This window comes from Saccostrea cucullata, unplaced genomic scaffold (assembly GCF_032062105.1).
Source record: "Saccostrea cucullata isolate Sc308-1 unplaced genomic scaffold, CSIRO_AGI_Scuc_v1 ctg183, whole genome shotgun sequence".
Taxonomy (NCBI): Eukaryota; Metazoa; Mollusca; class Bivalvia; order Ostreida; family Ostreidae; genus Saccostrea; species Saccostrea cuccullata.
The window spans coordinates 166,599-183,393 of NW_026929981.1; the positions used below are offsets into that span (position 1 = coordinate 166,599).

Consider the following 16,795-nt stretch of genomic DNA (forward strand, 5'->3'; position numbering starts at 1 on the left):
CCAAACTCGATTAGAATTTTGAAACTGTGTCAAAAAGTTTTAGGTCAAGCGAAAGAGCTTTTTAGAAACTTAGAATACTAATACAGACATTTTTTCAAAATTTTAAAATCAGATCCGGTTTGGATATTTGATACTTTGGATATTTGGACTGAAATTCTAAAAAATCAAAAGTGTTTGGGTTATTTGAAATTTGAATGTTTGAATCAAAGTCCAAATCTTCTAAAAATCTAAATCGTTTTAAATTGAAGTTTGTAGTAAATTTCAAAATACAAGAAAGGTAAAAAATATATAGTACTGAACTTAGATTGTTATGTTGTAAACTTCCTGAAAAAACGATAGGCTAAAAACTCAAAAATACCGAAATCTTTTCTTTTTTTTTATTTGATTTTTTAATCATTAGGGTAAAATGTAAAAAAAAATTTAAACATTTTAAAACGTGCTTGGAAATTTTTAAATAGAATTTAAATTTCATATTTACGAAATTAGTTTGAATTTTGGAATTTAGAAATTTGACCCAACGTATAAATATTCTTCAACTTTAAACCATTCTTAAAATTTGAATTCTTAAGTGTTACTCGGACCAATATTTTAAGTAGAAAAGAAAAATCATAAATGGCTCTAGTTTTAACAAAGTAATAACATATTTTCAGTTGTGTAAACAATTTTAAATCAATTGGATAAATTGTCTACATTCAGGACATGTTCATGTATGGAACTATTTGAGTCTAAGATCTTGCAGTGGTTTGTATTGAAATTAAATATTCCTTAATATTGTAACCCTGTTTACAATCCAACGTTTAAACAGATTTGTAAAGTTTAAAATTACATAACAGGAAAAACAATGATAAAAGATTTAATTGCAAATAAATAATGGCAACATTTTAATAGAATGTAACAACATATGCATATGACTTAGAAAACCAATCAAATATCTTTTGATTGACAATCACATAAAACATCACATTATTTACTCATCTTCACAACTTAAAGAGACTTTTTAATGATATCATGACTATTCATTAGATTTGAGGGCGTGGACTAGAATGAATGACTAAAACACATACTCACTACCTACAAAATTTTACAATTGAACACCTAAACTTCAAACGACATTTTCTACATGGACGTGGACAAACACAAGGTACAAAAATAAACACATTCAAATTAAAATCAGATGGGAAAAATGATATTTTTAAAAGGCTGTTTATGTTGCACAGCTAAATTGGTACCTCTGTTACCAAATCAATTTTTCTTAGCATATAGTTCTTAACCCCAAAAACATTACTTTCAAAAAATCAGAAAACTGCTTTCATATTTCTATTCATAAACCTAGAAAAATTTGTGTCTTGGTAATCTAAAACACAGAGAAGATTAAATTTGGGGGCGAAACGGTACGAGCTACTCTGCAGCCAAACTGTCCTCCCTGACGTAACCTGCGTCATCATTTCAACGTCATAAACATGAAGAGGACAAGCGGATTATTGCTCCACAACCCTAACTGTTGAGAATCTGTTCCATTTTCGCATTCGACCCTCTGGTACAAGAGATTCCCTTTTACCCAAGACCCAAATTGGCACAACCGATGAGAGAGACTAAACCAAGAGAATTATTTTTATTTTTTCAACCAAACAGCCCATTATTTCTTTGTGTAAACCTCGTCCACCAAGGTACTTGTTGCACAGGCCCTGATGCAACTCCATTATTTGGCCTGTTGCTCATAATTAAAGGTAAACAAGTCCTTGTTGACCAGTTACATCTTATGTACGGTGAACCACAGTGATTTGTACCCGGAACGCATTCGGGTCTCCTCTGACATCTATATATTCTCCGTGTAAATATATCATTAATTCCATCAACCACTAGAAGTCTCCCAAGACCCATGGAAACAAGAGGTTGATGACCTTGATCGCCTACTATTCTTGGATAGTCTCGGCCAGGATTTATTCCGTTTTGCCTTTGTCTTTGTCGAAATTCTTCCCATAAACAATCAACGAAAGCGTGGTGAGCAAAAAATGCCGGGTCATACGATGAAGATTCTATGCGACTCATTTGCTCTCCAATCCATACGTGAACATGATTGTGTAATAGTTCTAAGTTATAGCGATCCTCAGCACTTGGATTGGAAATTTCCCACATCCATCGGCGGCTTAATACATTGTCCACATCAGTTTTCGTCATTAACCTACGGTCAGCTCCGATGTCACGGCGGAGGGGTCCATACGGAGTGGAAAATCGCCGGAAGGGACCTGTTACCACAGCTCCATTTCCGTTTCCTAAAAAAAGCGGGGACCACATGATAGATCTTCGTGGATCTGGAAGCTCAGCGTCCAGTGTGTTATCCCAGTATGGAACTGTTACGTTTGGTACCTTTTCACGAAGGGCGTTTTCGAACCTAAAAGGAGATTTATGTTTATAAAAGTTTTCTGACAGATTTATTTATAATAATCTCTTTTAGTCACCTAAAACAGCAAAATTATGGTACAAGACAATTTTATGACACATTACTCGCCTACATGGGCCAATAGTATATATATTTTTTGAAAGTCGTTATATAAGATAGGACTCATTTTCTAACATCACAATACCATTATAATCATAGGACATGATAAGTGCGTTCATTGAACAGTTCTCTTTGCTGTCTTTGTCCAAGTTGAGGCAAGCAATGTTATGAATCGGTAAAGTAAATGACTGAGTGATAAATGTCCGCCTCATACATGTATAACGACACCTTTAATCTTGGACAGTGAGATATTGGTGGATAACCAAGTAAATTACGTGTAAAGTACATGTTCACCCCCTCCCTCTTAAAAAATTACGATATATGATTTTTTCCATAAGCATCCTTTATTACTATTATTGTAAACCTAGTCACCAAAGATCCATCATTTATGAGAGAATCATACAAAAGTGTTCTCTTTGGCTAAGATCCTGCCATAAAAGAGCTATAAATGAACCCTGGAAATGACTAGGAATGACGAACCAGTTTTTATCTGATCTATCAAAAACAAAACATTACGTATCTCGAATGTACAAATCCTGTGTTGGGTCAAAAATAAAGGTCATATTCTGAATGTTTTCATTATTTTATCAGTTCATGTCTCAAATTTATTCAATTTATTCAATTAATTATTTATAAATACAGGTTTTAACTTATTGTGAAGTAAAATGAAAAAGGGGAGTGTAAATTGAAAATATGGATTCATGAAGATATACGTTTCGCTTTAGGATTGATATTTGGTTTTCTGATGTGCCATTTTGTTGACCAATCAAACCAGAACTTACAAAATTCAAATCATGACAGAGTTTCAATAGAGAAAACAAGAAATCTCAAAAAAACAAAAAAACAGATCTACATGTATTAATTACTATTGTACTTTCAGTTTCAACAATATACACAGTATTGTTGTCTGTAAATACTTACAGCGTGAGATAAATTCTGTGCCATCCCAAAAATCCCGGACCGCCATGCGCACCGGAAGCTGTGTTCCGATGATGAAGCGAAGCAATGGCGTCGAATTTATTTGGCAATACAGTCTGTGAAATATAACGAAAGAAAGAAAAACCATTACTTAACTTTATGATAATACAAAGCACCATAAGGCCAGCATTTTTTTATTTTTAGGTTTACAAACCCGCCGCTCAAGTTTTTGCATTTTCAGAAAAAAAATAAAATTGAGAAAAACAGAATTTTTTCTTTCCGATGTCAAATTTGAGTCGGGATCGAGGTTTCAAATTTACGAACTCGTACTTCCGGTTTTAAATTTGTGTCAAGTCCATAGCAGCACCTTGATTTAATGTAAATATTTATCGGTAGGAGTGCCATTCAAAACGTTTCACCCGTTCAGAGAACAATAAAATGCTGACGACTTTGTTGCAAAGTGACATGTTGGTGAGATAATTATGTATCCGTATTCAAAAGTAACTGTGTCTGTAATTGTAAATTATTTTCCTCCCACAGGTTTAAAACTGCCCATGGTAGCTATTGTCAGAGACATTGTTTATGTTTCTGTCATAGCTTACAGTCTTAGCATCATTCTTCAGAAAAGGGTCGCATAAAGGCGCTCTTCATCATTTATGCATCAGATGTAATGAATAAAACTATATTGGGAGAAGTTAAATCCATTTGAGGAAGAAATAAACAATAGCCTAAAGAAATGAAATATTTCAACTATTTAAAAACAAGAATATACAAATATATACAGGCATATAGTATCGTTTATGGCGGCCAGAAAAATTATTTTACACTTAATTGAAAAAATTCCACCCTACTCCTCAATAAAACTCCCTGTCTGTTTTATGAAAGGAATTATTACTTTTATAGGTCTAGAGTAAATTAATATTTTGGATTAATTTCTACCTAACACACACATTAAAAACAAAAATGAAGATATATTAAAAGAGATTAAAAAAATTGATTTTTTGTTTTAAAAAATCTGTATTTTGTCCAACATCAAAAGATTTATATCACTGCCCCCAACTGGTAGATGATGAAATAAACAATTAAAGGTTGTATTTTCCCCTTTGTAACCCTTATGTGTCCAAAGGCAAGAAGCCTGTTAGGAGAGCATAAAAAAGAAGAAAAATTAATGTAAAAAGTCGATAACTTTTCCAAAATTTATATTTTTTTCATTTCCTCCTCCTACGGGACTTTTTCATTCTGATGTTCGTAAACCTAAAAATAAAAAAATGCTGGCCTAATGTTTTTAATTTTCATATGATAAAGGCGCATTGCATTCATTTAAAGGCCGTTAACAGCATTAAAAATGTTGTGCAAAGTGTGAAAATGAGTGAATGAGGTTCATGTGTACCCTGTCGTTTTTAAGAAGTAGAATGGCTTGGTGATAGTTCCTGCGCTCTTCATCTGACAGTAATCTGTACTCTTTGCGCACGCGTAGTTCGTTTCCCCTTGGAAGGTAGAAGAGGCCATTCATCCATTGCACAAACCGGGAATTGGCGTTAGTCGGTGTCCTGATTTGCAGACGACTTATGGGGAATATCGCCATAAAAAGGATGAGCACGTGCAATAGAGACATAAGTGACGGCATGATCTGAAATATAATTAATATATTGTTAATTAAACAGTTTCAGGATATGTACATAACGATGGAAAACAGCATGAAATAAAACTAGAGTTTAATTCAAACTAGGAAGTAAAAAATTTGCATTTAAATTTTGCATAGAATGTATTCCTTTAGTGTTGCAATTAAACATTGATGAAATGAACAGCTACAGATATATGAAAGTAATAGATAGACGAACGGAGGTATAAACATAATATTTTTATGCTTTGACACGCTTTTCGTCTTATGATGAGCACTTCATTAACCAAGCCACTAGAGAACGATAAAAATATGAACTTGACACATCTGACATATACATTGTACTGCGTCCAAAATCTCTGCTTATACATGGTTTACGACTCAACATTGCGCTAATACCTGTCACTACCTGGCTGTATCTATAGTACGTTTTGAACGAATTAGGTTAAACTGGATGATCAAAAGTAGCCGTATTTTTTTTTCTTGTGTTTGCGTTTTGGGCAAAACGAAGAAACAAATTCTTAAGAAAAACTTCGTATATAACTTCTGTGAAATCTTCGCAATATTTTCTTTTGGTGGCGAGTACCACGAATCCTTGTTCTTCACGGAATGATATATGTTTTAATTAAAAGAACAGTCTAATGGTTTTTCTTCTACCACTATATTCAGTTCCTCCCACGAACCAATATATCTTCATTAAACAACGAAAATATAAGAAAACGAAATTCAAAAGTTTAAAAGTATTAATTTTGTGTCAGCAAAATTGTATAGTCAGCAATTTTTTTTCTTCGAGTTCGTGATTAGAATTTCAGAAATGGGTCCAAGAGAAATGTTGATATATGCAAAGTTGTAAGTTAAGAATACAATACCTTTATTAATTTTTTTTTAATTTTCAGCTTTTTTTTTTTTAGCAGACTCAAATATTTATTTTTCAAACAAGAACATCAAACGTCTACAGCAACTTGAAAAATTGTTAGCCCATTTATATCTGCAGACATAATTACATGTTCCTAAGGAATTTATATCTAAAAGTATAGGTGAATGAACTCTTATGCAGATTTTTCATACATTCAGGTCAGGGAGAAAATACATGTGTCAGGTTCTAGCTTGTAATGAGAAGATTCTACCACAAATAACGACTTAAACGATGTACCGGTATGGTACATGTACAACCAGAGAGCAGATTTATATTACAGTCTCACAAGTAACAATAGTCCAAGAAACACTATTCAGAACTATGCATTTTGTTTGAACAGAAATGGTGTGCCATATTGAATTTTATAAATAATGTGTTGGTAGTAAGTACAAAGTCTATACCCCCCAAAAGTTACCCCACAAAAGTTTTTATAAAGATTTTAAACATGACCTTTCTCTCAAATACATTTTATGTATGGATAAGATGTCTGCAACTTGCAAATTTATTTCTTTCATATTTTTTTTGTTTGTTTGCTGATTTTGCATTTTTTTTCTTTTCTTTGCTTGACTGATTTAAAAACTTCTTTAAGAAATAAAGTCACGTAATGGCCATGGTACATTACTGTCTTTTAAAATCACAATGGGTAAAGAATCGTGTTTTACTGGTTTAGTTTTGCCGTATGACTAATGACAGTGGGAATCTACGGTGCCTAGATACCTTAGTGGTTAAGGTCCCTGACAGAAAGACGGACAGAAAGGACACATGGCCTTGACCCAAAAAGTCATCCGTAAAATTCTCCTTAATGGTAACCTTATCACTACCTGCTAACTGATATTTTAATGTTGTTAAAATAATTATAAACCTCGTTTTTTCTCGGTTTTGAACAAGGGACCCACTTTGCTTCAGGAATGGAGACCAATTTAATTCTGAGTAAAATCTTTAATTCGACATTAACTTCTTCAATACTTCATCTTCAGATATTCAAAAACTAAAACGTTAGAAATAGTTCTACGGTAAATAAAAGATTACATGACAATGGCCTTTGCGGTAAAAACTATATTACCATATCGTGGAGGAGCAGGTGCGCGTTCTAGGTTTGACCTAATCTTTGTTGATGACTATTTGACCATAATATGGCCAAAACTGTCACGATATTGCTAAGAGACCTCAACAATTTATACTAATATACCATTATACATAATCATTATTGGTAAAATCGTCAGATATATGTTTGAGTAATTATTTCCCCCACAAAGTGTTTTTGTAATCAAATACTTCTGTGTCTAGTCAGGCTAAGTATTATTTTTTAGCTATATAGCGAAAACCTAGAATCAAGATGTGCTTAGTGTTAAGGCAACTTTTTCGTTTTTCCTACTTACATTACAAATCGTAATTTTTTTTGGTTGTAAAATTATGCTGTAATTTTCAATTTTCAATCTATCATACACTAGGAATGTATACGAGTTATCACAAAATAATATGAATTATATTTTTTTCATATAAATATAGTGAAAACAAATATAATTGAAGCTTACACATTTTGTTCTTTTTTTCTGAAATACTTATTTTTAATGCATAAATACCGCAGCTTGTAGATGATTTAGATACAACAAATTACTTGACGAGTCTTCATGATCTATTGGTATCTGTAACACATCTCTCAATCATTATTCATATGACTACAATCAATGTCATAATTGTGTGTTTTGTCACAGTTTTGCTCTTTAAAAAAGCTTTAACATTAATTTTTATTCCATTTACGACATTCATTTTTCTAGTGGATCAACTGGGAATAATTCATTATGAAGAAAAATTTTTGTCAATCATGTCACTATCGAACTCATTATTTATGTGTTTTACAACATTGTAAATAATAAGCAAAAACTTTGATACTTAATGTGAGAGGAAAACAGATTCACGGGTCAATCAAATTAGTTTAATTTTATGGCTTGTTTTGATTTCCTCTTGGTACATGTACATATTCTGGATTTCGAGTTTTACTGCCTAATATACAAATTACTGGGATATGTGACACAGACACTTGTTTCATATGTGCAGAACACATCCTACTTGTACTTATTTTAACCGCAATATACCTAACACAATTTCAGACACCCCGATTTCAAACTCGTATGAGTTCATTACCGTCCTCCCCGGCAAGGAAGACGGTATACATGTACAGATTTGAATTATCTTGCAGTCTTCAGCTTGTATCTTTCCTCTAATTTGATTGTGGAAGATGTGTGATGTAAAAAAAAAATTAAATTACAGTATGCTGTTCAAGGGAAGGAAGATTATTTTTGGTGATTGAATAAATATTCGTACGACTTATCAATTTTTCAAGCTTTCGATCTTAAAAAATATCGACAAAACGAACAAAAGAAAATTACGGTAAATGAAATTGACTCTTACCAACTGTTATCAAGCTTTTGTATATATTCATGGTTAATGGGATATTTTCGGTATATATTTTTGTAAGCAAGCATTAAAATTTGTGTCTGTTCTTCTTTCGCTTCTATAAATGGTGGTTCTAATTGTCCGTAAAAGACAATAGAAGATGTACAAAGCCAAGAACTCCAGTACGTACTCAATGATAATACAGCTTGATAAAGTAGGTGTTTATCAGTTAACTGTTTTAGTTTGTTACTAACGATTTCTTTCTTTTCCAGATCTCTTTTATCGACTCCCTTTATAGTAATGTATTTTCAACGATATCATTTACAAAGGAAGAAATGAAAATAGTTGCTTTCCTAGCAATAGATTTCTGTAACATAACTCATTATTCTTTTTCGAGACAATATATGGGCTTTAACGAATTTTTATTTTATGACCTCCATTCTTGATCTTTCTTACTATCGAGTTTTTTTTTCTTGCATACTTGATACAATTTTCTCTTCATACAGTCAGTTTGTGACACGTTTTTAAAGGATTTTTTTAGTTACAGAATACCTTTTTACAGAGAATATTGAATACTGAATTCCATATACTAAGCCCAGAGTGACCCCAAGGGTTGATATCATATTTGTTATCATGGATTTGTTAATAATGCAAAAACTCTATTTAACATATATTTAATTTATTATGCCAGTTCACATGTATACACACCAAAGATGTTTCGTAATTCATGTTTATGAACTTTTTCGTTGAAATCTTATCGAGTTATTTTTTTTTAACAGATGATCATTGAGTAGTGAAAACTTGTTCGTGCTAGTACCTCTGCGAAATGGGACACTGCTTTATACGGTGTTTTCCGCAGGACTGGTCTCCAATTCCCACACCGGGATTTGCCTGCATTGTGCATGGTTGGGGTATAGTTCTGTTATATGTGCAGGGCGACAAAATGTTCCTTCACAGGTCACTAACACGTGAAATATGTTGGAACTATTTACATCTAATAATAACTGTCAGAAATGCATAAAATTAAGAAGGAAATGTCTACCGTAGCAATACTTTTTGAACTATCCTATGATGGCACTTATAGGAAATTGCTGTCATGGCAATATTGTGGATTTTTTCTACACCATAAGGACGTAGAAATTGTCTAACGCAGCATTAAATGGGAAATGTTTACCTTGGCAGTGTTTTGGGGTCTTACTATGGCAGTATTATGGGAAAAAATACCATAGCAACATTTTTGAAGAAAAAAAATCTACCATAACAAAGTTAAAAGTGACTATCATAACATTAGGCGGGACGCCGTAACAATCCTATAGTCGTGGGGGAACTGTCTTATTCTCACTATGTACCGTAGAAAAAACATGGGAAATTTCGCCCTATGTCTATACCATGGCATTAAGTGGACAATGTCTTTAGTGGCAATATTGCGGGGAAATGTCAACCATAGACAAAAACGACAAAGTTTTCTGTAGGAGGACAGAATAAAAGATTTAAATTGATACACGTACAAACTCACAGTTTTGACACTTTTCATAGCTGGGGCACAAAAGGTTAGTAACTTCCTGTGCATAAATTTTCACAATCGTGTCTCTCCTATCACTTGCGCTTAATGCATTACAATCTTCGGGCAACTCTGTGTATGCTTACTTCATCACTTCAAAGTCACTTGTCAGAGCTTGCAAAATTTTACAAACATTAATTTTCTTCACGAGATGTCCGACACGGAAAAAGAGACGATTGCACTTGATTGTTCAAGCATTCTGCACACAAAAAATGTCATCCATGGCCATAATTTTCAAAAAGGAGGTGTACATCCCAAATGCAGAGTTTATTGCTGTCACAAAATTCTTTTTAATGAAGATTAAATTTCGTATTTATAGAAAGCCATTTGAAAGAATGTAAATCATGAGAGATGGGAAAGATGGGAAAGAATTTTGTATTTTTTATTCTTCAAACTTTTTCAAAAAATTGTCCACATTCTGTTTGAGATTAAAGAAAACCTATATCGAGTCAGTCAAATCTTCTACAAAACTTGTATTTGACGTAAAATAACATTTTCTGATTCAGTGAAACATCCAGTGAAAAGTAACTTTATACTGAGTAATCTGGTCGCTTTTATAAGACAATTACTTTATTCCTTTTTCCTTAATTATTCATCAATTAGTAATGAAAAGAAAGTACCTGCTTTTAAGTCAATTTCCCCCTTAAATCCTGTACTATCCAGATAGAACGAAGTACACACAAAGTATGAAATTAATCATAATATGCTCACATGTCTAAAACAATGCTCTTTCTAAACAACAAAAAGACAATGGAAAATGATCTGCGGTTGTCATTGTATTTTTTTGTTTATATTTCTCTCATTTATTTAAGCCCAGTCTACGTAACACGGTTGATTATAGGTGATAAAAATGGTATAAAACTTTACAAGCATAACGCTTTTAGTTCTCGGGGGTTTGGAATGCAACAATGCCTTACACTTGTCGTTTCGTTAATTTATCTGTCATATTTTCGCTGTTTTAGATCATCGTCAGACATTGACGAGTGAAGGAATTTTACAGAACATGTTCATGGCACTTATATCTTGGTGCGGACTTTGATATTTGTACTTGTTCCTTGCATTTCCTCAATATAGAGAAATAAGTTCCTATTTTGTCAATGTCCCCCCGTGGAAAGTGTATTTCAATGAGTCATTTGGACAGTCACTGAACTTTAATTGCCCACAGTGCGGAATTTTTACGTTTAAGTTCAAAGTGAAACAAAAATTAAGATATGTGTTATTTTTCTATTTCGGCGGTGGTCCCTTTTCTCAAGAAATGTTGTTGGTTATGCTCCTAATGAATTCATAAACCCATTTCAAGACAACTCAGTCGGGATTTATCGCTTCATATCTACGAAGCCTAAACTTTGCTTGATTTATATTACTCTTATTTATTCGAATTGTTCATTATTTTATATAACTAGTGGTAGGAAAACATAAGCATCACGATAGTCACACTTTTCTTCCATAAAACAGTGTCGTTTTGTTCGTGACTATTGTCATGCAATGCATGACAAGGTCTGGAGGCTATTTTAACATGTTTTGATGCAACCGTTAATAGACCAACAGCCTCATGTGTCAATTTCAACACATGTAAAACATTTCGAAAGACATATAATTTTGCAAGAAATTAATTACCCAAATAGTGATTAATGTGGACCATTCCAGTTTATTGAAGTTGGAAAATTTAAAGAATATGGCAAATTATATATAAAAATTAATGCAAGTTTTTGTATGTACAGACATTAATTAATAACAAGGTAATTGGAAAAAAAACAAGAGCGATACAATCGACATTTATTCCATTTTTTTTTTCAATGATAATCTTCAAGGTTTGTCTAAAGAGATGGCAAAGAAATGGTGATGAATGTGTGCAGCGTTTTATGATTAGGAATCGTCCAAGCGATTTAAGTGTGTCCGTGTACAAGTCGCCGATAAATCCCTCACAACCGATCTTTGACACCTTTATTACCTCCTAGAGCAGAAGAACGGAGGTATTGTGCAGTATGGGTTATAAAAATGCAATATTGCCGAACAATGTGTATTGTAGAGAAGAGAGGGTCAAGCTAAACTTTGCACGATTAATATTACGCAATGGTGTATAGACTCTGAGGAATTCCTTAGGTTTTAGTATCTTTATAAATCTATAAAACAACTGACAGGTCCATAATACCAAAAATTCCACAGATGTCAGTATAAAATTATTTTTGAATAATTACTGATTAATTTTCTTTTCTCACTGGTATCGTATATCGAAGGTAGATATTTTAATCTATATTTATCATATGGATCTATGTATTCATGGATTGAAATACAGTAAAACTCAGTTATAATGAAGTCATTGGGACCTGTGAAATTACTTCGCTATATCCATAATTCGTAATATTCATATAAGGAATTCGTCAAATTCATATAGTAGGAATATAGATAATTTATATCCGTAAAAAATAAATGAGTTTTACTGTAATTTTTGACATTGAAATTTTAATGAGTTCATTTATATAACATAGTTAAATATTATAAAGTATGAATACATTTTTGTCAAAAAGAAAAAGGAAAATTAATAAATTTTAAAAATTAAAAAGATCACATAATTAATAGAATCCAAGAAAACTTTCACAGATGAACATTAAATCTACATTCTCCATAATCATAAGGCCTTCTGTTAGATTTATTTTATCTATGATAAATTACTTAACAGGTATATTATACTCTTTTCATTTCCCCATATCGAGTGTAATAAAGTATGCATAAAGACCAAATGTCCTCGATACAAATAACAAGAATTAAGACGGAAGATTGTAAACATCCTTTGTTTTAATAAATAAAAAACATATCTCAAGTTTAAACCATGAGATGTTAACCTTTTTGTCTTGTTTTTCTCTGAAGCTGTCGACATAATTCTAAACTGACTTCCTCTGGGACATTAAAACAAAACGTCACGTAGACAAAAAAAGAAAACCATTGTTTTAAAAATGTCTCCAAAAGTCCGACTTTATATGCATTTTTTAAGGGTGTTATGACTTAAAAAATTACCAAACTGATGGTCATTGATATGACTCAGCAAATATGATTTTACCGGTGATTTAGAAATTCGGGGGAATTTTAGGTCTTATTTATATCTTAGTCCAATTGTTCTTGTCGACCAAAAATGTTGTCGAACACACAAAAGAAATGTCGATAGCTTAGAAAGCACGTGTTTTGTCCAGATTTATGATTAATAGTGTCTCTGTTTCGCAATCTAGACAACCAACAATAATGGTTTGTCCCGCATTGAATGCACCGGCATCTTTTGGTCATCTAAGATGACGTCATGCATCATTGCCCACTAAGTGACTTTCTAAAGATCAATGATCCGCCTCTTTAATTGTTGTAAGCTGATAACATTGCACATTTTGACTCTAATTTTGTAATTTTTAAATAGAGTGAAAACTATTCATTTACATAAAGATTGTATTGTAATTTAAGAAATTTATTGGAGATAGTTTGGGAGGTATTTCTTGATATTGTAAAAGTTAATCCCATTCTTATTTAATTTCTATCGATGTTTAACATTGAATCATTTGAATAAATTATAATTAATCATTAACTGATAATATCTGATTGTACAGCATATTTAAGATGCTCCACAAATTGCAGATGTATACTAAAAGGTAAAAAATAAAAGGTTTAGTTTTGTCTGAAATGAAAACCAGGAACAATAAATCCGAATCAGGCATGTAAACCACTCTGATCTAGGACCTAAAGTTTAGCACCAGATGACACACTTATCTTCTTGATGAATTATAATTTAATGTTTAAAGCAAGAAAAATGAAAAGTAAAACATTAAACTATTATTGATCGAGTTTACTACATGACTATTATTATTTTTAATATGTTGTTTGATAAATGCTTTTTCAAAAGACAAGACAGTTCAGTGGTATACATTGCCTGTAAATCATTGTTGGGGTAAAGACTTTTTTCGAAAACATAAAGAGCAATTGATAATTATCAGGTGATTTACTTGTTAACATTTTGTCAAATTTTTTCTTCAAAGGTTAACCTTCAAAATTAATTGCATAATTATTTTGAAATCATGGCATAGCATAAACAAAATTGAAATTCACAAAAAATCCAAAGTTTAAAAATACATGAAAATAAATTCTTCATTTGAAACAAAAAAGGTGTCATTGTTATTCAACATATGATAGGATTTGCTGTGTCAAAAAGAAGAGCCATCTCGCAATATTTGACAGTCTATGAATGCTAAAAAACACACTATGCTAATGACAAAAAAATCAAAATACCAACCTTTCAGTTGTATAAATATTTATCTCCTTAACGTAATTCCTCATAAAATTTTCTACTACAGACTTTTGTGCAAAAAACTTTGGGTATTGAAGGAGCTTGTAATATTCCTTATAATATCATGCCGACACTGGTCTTAGAGAGTCTACCTCCACACTGGTAAGGCCCGCGAACGACAGAATCTCGTCTGCCTAGTGCGTTACAGGTAAAGCTAGCATTCACCTGGAATCCACCAGATCGCATTTGTCATCACACCTGTCAAATAAATACGAAAGAAGACATGTTTTGTCTTAATTTATAGTTCTTCAAACCCCGATCACTGATTTCAGTGGTCAGATCTATAACATCCTATCAATTTTGCAAAATCACCATTATCATCCCTTTGAACCGAATTTTTGCATGTCGCAGTGATAAATTTTTGAACATTGGCTATTCACGTTTTATTTCATATCAATTGATATTGAACTGACTTTTAAATAAAAAATATTAAAATAAACAATTTTTTTTTTTAATTCTAATAACAAAGTTTTTGCTAATTAATTACTTGACAGAACGCTTAAATTTTCATAAAGAAAAGAAGACAAAATTATTTTCAATGTGTTTAAAATTATTTCTTAGATTTTCATTTTCATTTCCTTTGATCATATATTTTTTTTTTCAGTAAAACACTTTCACTATATAACAAATTTCTCTTAAAAAAACAACAACAGCAAACAAAACTCCTTCAAAAGTTATAAATAATTTTAAAATTAGTTTAAAGTTTAACTAGGTTAAAAAACAAGGCTAGGGACATGAAGTAAAATATATATTTTGTACCCTAAGACAGGTCTTGTCACAAAGAATACACGATGAAAAATGAATGTCCTTGACCTAAGCATTCAAATATTATGGTCAAGGTTGAGCTTTTGCGACGAACAGAAGGACAAATAGACGTACATATAAAAAAAAAACTATACGTTCCAATAGCTATTTTAGCTAATAGATATTTTATAAAACTTGATAAGGAAACGTGCTACAAAAAAGTGAGTGCATGGATTGATTTAGAAAATTATCTTTTTATGTTTGTTTATAAATGAAGCAAATATCTAATTCTTCAATTTTCATTTATAAAAATAAGATTTCTTTGTAAAACCCCGATGACCTCGTGTGGCAGATTATGGCAAAGGTTAAAGTCTCTCAAATGAAAGTCAAACTTCTAGGTCAAGTGTTTAAAATTGTTGGTACACATAGAAGGAATGACTGTCCAATTAAAATATACTTGTGGATACGAAATACCAGGCTACAACCTTTCAAACGTGGTGGTTATTTTTTAAGAGGGTCAAACGTCAAGGTCAAATGGTCGAAATATATTGTAACCAGGGGAAGGATGTAATACAAGGAATGCACCTGTGAAATAAGAAAGTCCCTATAATTCTAACCATTCAAAAATTGCAGCCAAGGTTCAAGTTGATTTAGGCCAAGGCCAATGTCAAATGGTAAAAAAAAATATATGATTATATATATACCCAAGAAAGGCATTGTCACAAGAAATACACATGTGAAACATGAAAAACTTAGAACCCCTTTTTTCAAAAGTTATAACCAAGGTTAAAGTTGGGTAAGTTTTTGGCAAGAGTGGGTCAAAGTCAAAAGGCCAAATATTTTTATTACCAACTACAAAATGTCTTTTAGATTTAATAAACTTTTATGAATTTGAATAAATGTTTTCTTGTACAGCTGTTGTAGCTATTTTTCTTTTTCTTTATTTAAATTTGCAACGTGTATGTATGGAAAACAATTACTTAAGTACTACTTTTGCAACCACCAAAATATATATTTGGCTTTTTTATTACAAATATTCATTCTGAGTCTATATATTAAGAATTGATGTATGATGTTTGCACACAACTTGTTTGCAAAATAGAAATTTATCCGTTTAATATTCCCACGTACGCACCTAACAATTAACAAATACAAATGCACCTGCGCTCTATTTTGTATAAATATATATATTTGGTAACATGAAACGGTGTTTTCAATGTTTTGTATTTCGATTAGCTAGAATTTCTTTCTAATTTTAACCAACAATATACCACGGAACTAAATTTACATTCCCTCAAAATAATGGTGTATACTGGAATATCAAGGAATGCATGTATCAACACGTGTAAGTTGCAATTTGACCATGCTCCCTCAAAGTTCAGCAAGTAACATGCAAAATTCCTGGAAACAAAACATTTAAAATCAAAATGCAACGGCGCACTAGGAAACAAAATAATCTTGTCAATTACTTGTTTTACAATGTCAGTACCTGGTCCAATAGTTAGTGTATACTCGAGGAACAATCGGACATTGTCTGATCAAGATTTTGATCCCTCGTAACGTCTGTTGTTGAATAATTTATTAAAGAAAGAAATCACTCAAGGATCTTTTTCACTTCCCAAAAAGTCATAAGAATCTCAAGCATCTATTTGATATCAACTTCAGGATACTTGTGCTTACAATCAGAGTGTTTTTAACAAAGTAGTTAATGAGCATTTGCTGTGGACAAGTCACACCACCTACATATTAATAGGCAGGCAGATTGTTCCAAAGTTTAAAGTAGGAAAGCATGGAAAAATCATAAAAAAGGACAT

At 31.9% G+C, this 16,795-nt stretch overlaps 1 protein-coding gene across 1 annotated transcript; it reads right to left on the bottom strand.

Moving 5' to 3' along the window:
- Positions 1-837: 837 nt before the first annotated feature.
- On the bottom strand, positions 838-14,435 carry LOC134282665 (putative tyrosinase-like protein tyr-1). The gene is made up of 4 exons (XM_062765069.1): positions 14,184-14,435; positions 4,809-5,048; positions 3,422-3,534; positions 838-2,392 (listed from the first exon to the last, which is right to left on the bottom strand). Exons 2-4 carry the CDS (start codon positions 5,043-5,045, stop codon positions 1,621-1,623), a joined length of 1,122 nt encoding a protein of 373 aa, XP_062621053.1. The 5' UTR covers positions 5,046-5,048; positions 14,184-14,435; the 3' UTR covers positions 838-1,620.
- Positions 14,436-16,795: the final 2,360 nt, after the last annotated feature.